Here is a 2,855-nt window from a genome sequence, read left to right as displayed (position 1 = left end):
CCTCACAGGCTGTGGCTGAGACCTCCTTCTCTATAGCGTCCAGCACGTCAAAGTTGTTGGCGCTGAACACCAGGTCCACACTACTCGCGATGATCTTCAGCTCGTCCTGGCTGACCCCGGAACCAATTCCGATACTGACGACCTTGACCCCGGTAGCGTGTAGGGCGGGGGCGGCGGCTTCCGTGCTCTCAGCTACGTGATGTGTCATGTTTAGAGGTGTCAAGTGTATAGAGGTGTCAACAAAAAAAACAACAAAAAAGTACAAAAGAGGGAGTAGGGAGAAAGGTGACAATGGAGTTTAATAAAAAATCGTGTTTGCCTCAGAGAGGCTTAAATGCTTCTTCAGGAAGTATAAAATACAACAAGACCCCAAAAGTCAGAATATAACGTAAAATTGTCACTAGATTATGATATCGTTAACAAACAAACCAGGAGGTTTTTTTTCAGCTCATGGCCAAAACTTCGCTTTTTCCAGGGACCTCGGGCCTCGATATATTATCAACTTAAAAAAAACCCACCAACAACCTGGCAAACAAACAATAAAACAAACACTTTCATCACAGAAGAAAATGATGTTTTAGCGTTAAACGTTAAAAACAACAGTATAAAATCATCCGAAACTGAACTAACAAATTTGTACTGTTCATGCTCTCGAAAGGGGTAGGCCACGGGAAACATGGAGGAGATGCGTGGAAAGGGGCATGAGAGAAATGAAGCTCACTTGGAACGAGCTTGGAAGGATGGCTCAGGACAGAGATAAATGGAAGGAGCTTGTATGTGGCCTATACCCTGTCTGGGGTGAAAGGCATTGATGATGATGATGCTCTCGAAATACTTTTCTCGCCTATTTCATATAGAGGTTTTCACTTCTCCCATCTCAATCCACCCCTCCCCCCAACAAGAAAAAAACAACAAATACTAAACAAAACAACAACGACGGCAGCAACAACAAGAGAAGCAACAACAACACACACACAAACAAACAAACAAACAAACGAAAAAGCACAACATCATTCAGTAGATGCCACTCTGAGGCACGGACCTAACTGAGCTCAGAATTGCCCACTTACCTTCCTCTCTGTCCCTGACCCGTGGACGTGCTTCTGTGGTGTGATGGTTGGGCTCTTAGACGTTTGTTGCAAATACTTTTGTTCGATTCCCGAATGATCAGTATCGAAGATCGTACCTAACAAGATAGTTCACTCAGCCAAAAAGGTGTCCCCGGAAGTGCACGCATTGGTTCAGATGGCGCTGCAGTCTTTGTTTTGAAGCTCTCTTTCGTTTCTCCAGAAGAAGAATAGGAATAGCAAGGTTTGTTAGTTTCGCTTTTATTGTTTTTCACACAAGTAGGGTAACTCTGTTCGCAAAGTCCGCACTTTTTTAAAGAGGGCACCACCAGATTTTGAGGACATTTTTTTCGTTGGCTCAAAGAGAGGAGAGAACTATCTTGTTAAGTACGATCTTTGTCAATATTAGTCTATTTTCCTTCTCTATATCCCAGTACAATTTCCGCGAGGATACTGCATCTTTTTCATCCGGCATCGGCCGAGGAGGACAGAGTCGAAGCAGCCCTCCTCCTAAATTATCCTAACCGTGTCTATTGGAGAGAAAAGTAGTTACAGACATCACAAATGATACCAGACTCCTGTCTCCCAGGAGACCTCTCCGAAACGACCTACAGTGTGTTGAGAAGGATTTCCACGACGGATCAACCTCTCCTTTGATTGATTGAGTAGGTGTTTTACGGCACTATCGACTCAATTCTGGTCATGTAAGTGCCAACAGCAACCTCTCAAAAACCTCTCCAAAACGACGTACCTTGTGTGTCTATAAGGCTATTCACAATAGAGCAACCTCTCCAAAAACGACTCACGTTGTGTTTCGAAGGCTATCAACTACGGCTCAACCTCTCCAAAAACGACTTACGTTGTGTTTCGAAGGCTATTAACTACGGCTCAACCTCTCCAAAAGGACGTCCCTTTTGTCTAGAAGAAGGCTATTCCATATAGAGCAAATCGCTACCTCAGAATCACAACGTTTTATCTGACATTTGTGGTCGTTTTGAATTACTACGACCATGAGATCAAAGACTAAAAGTAATGTTCTTTCTGCTCTTTCAAAATGGTAAGATTATTCGGAGTCATAATAAAGATATCAAAGAATTGCTTTCGAAAAAGCTTGACGTGAAGTGAAACTCAATATCTTTGACATCGAACTTCTCAAAACTTGGTACTGCGCAGATAATACTAGGTAATTCTGAGGTAACGAATACATGTTGACAGTAGTGCTGGGCGGCTAGGTTCCAGACTACTGAAAGCTAGGAATCGTAGGAATCGACTCCGAACCCAATTACTTGCTTTCTAATGATGTGATGTCTTCCGATGGTTACCTGGTTGGCTCCGAACATCTTCAGGATTTAGGATAACCTTGATTTCGGAACACTTTGAAGCATCAACTTTTGTTTTTCAAAAATAAATTCTAAAAAAAAAAAAAAGATTTTACGGATTAAAGTAACTGGTAACCGTTGGTTTACGTAAAAAGGAGTCGGGACTTTTCTTCCGTAGCATTAATCGTGGTAATCGGTTCCGGAAGCGATTCTTCGCTCAGTTCTAGTTGACGGGCTACTCACGGAAAGTGGACATTCCATCAGTGACCACGACCGCGAGCTTAGCGGCGTTTGGCCTGGCCCCACAAGCCGAGGTGTAGTATTCGTTCCTGGCCGAGTCCAAGGCCAAGTGGGTCATGGTGACCCCTCGAGCATACGACACGTTCTTCACAGCCTGGGGACAGACAGGGTGTTTGTATGTGTGTGTGTGTGTGTGTGTGTGTGTGTGTGTGTGTGTGTGTGTGTGTGT

The 2,855-nt window shown here is 43.7% G+C and overlaps 1 protein-coding gene across 1 annotated transcript; it reads right to left on the bottom strand.

The window, feature by feature from the left end:
* On the bottom strand, positions 1 to 2,780 carry LOC101859937 (collagen alpha-1(XII) chain; the record flags this gene model as incomplete). Its single annotated transcript, XM_013083149.2, is given in 2 exon segments — positions 1 to 192; positions 2,630 to 2,780. Coding segments are annotated over 2 exon segments (307 nt in total), but the record flags the coding sequence as incomplete, so codon positions are not given.
* Between the last annotated feature and the right edge of the window lie 75 nt (positions 2,781 to 2,855).

This window comes from Aplysia californica, unplaced genomic scaffold, assembly GCF_000002075.1.
Source record: "Aplysia californica isolate F4 #8 unplaced genomic scaffold, AplCal3.0 scaffold00214, whole genome shotgun sequence".
NCBI classification, from domain to species: domain Eukaryota; kingdom Metazoa; phylum Mollusca; class Gastropoda; order Aplysiida; family Aplysiidae; genus Aplysia; species Aplysia californica.
This window is presented reverse-complemented; position numbering and strand designations above follow the sequence as displayed.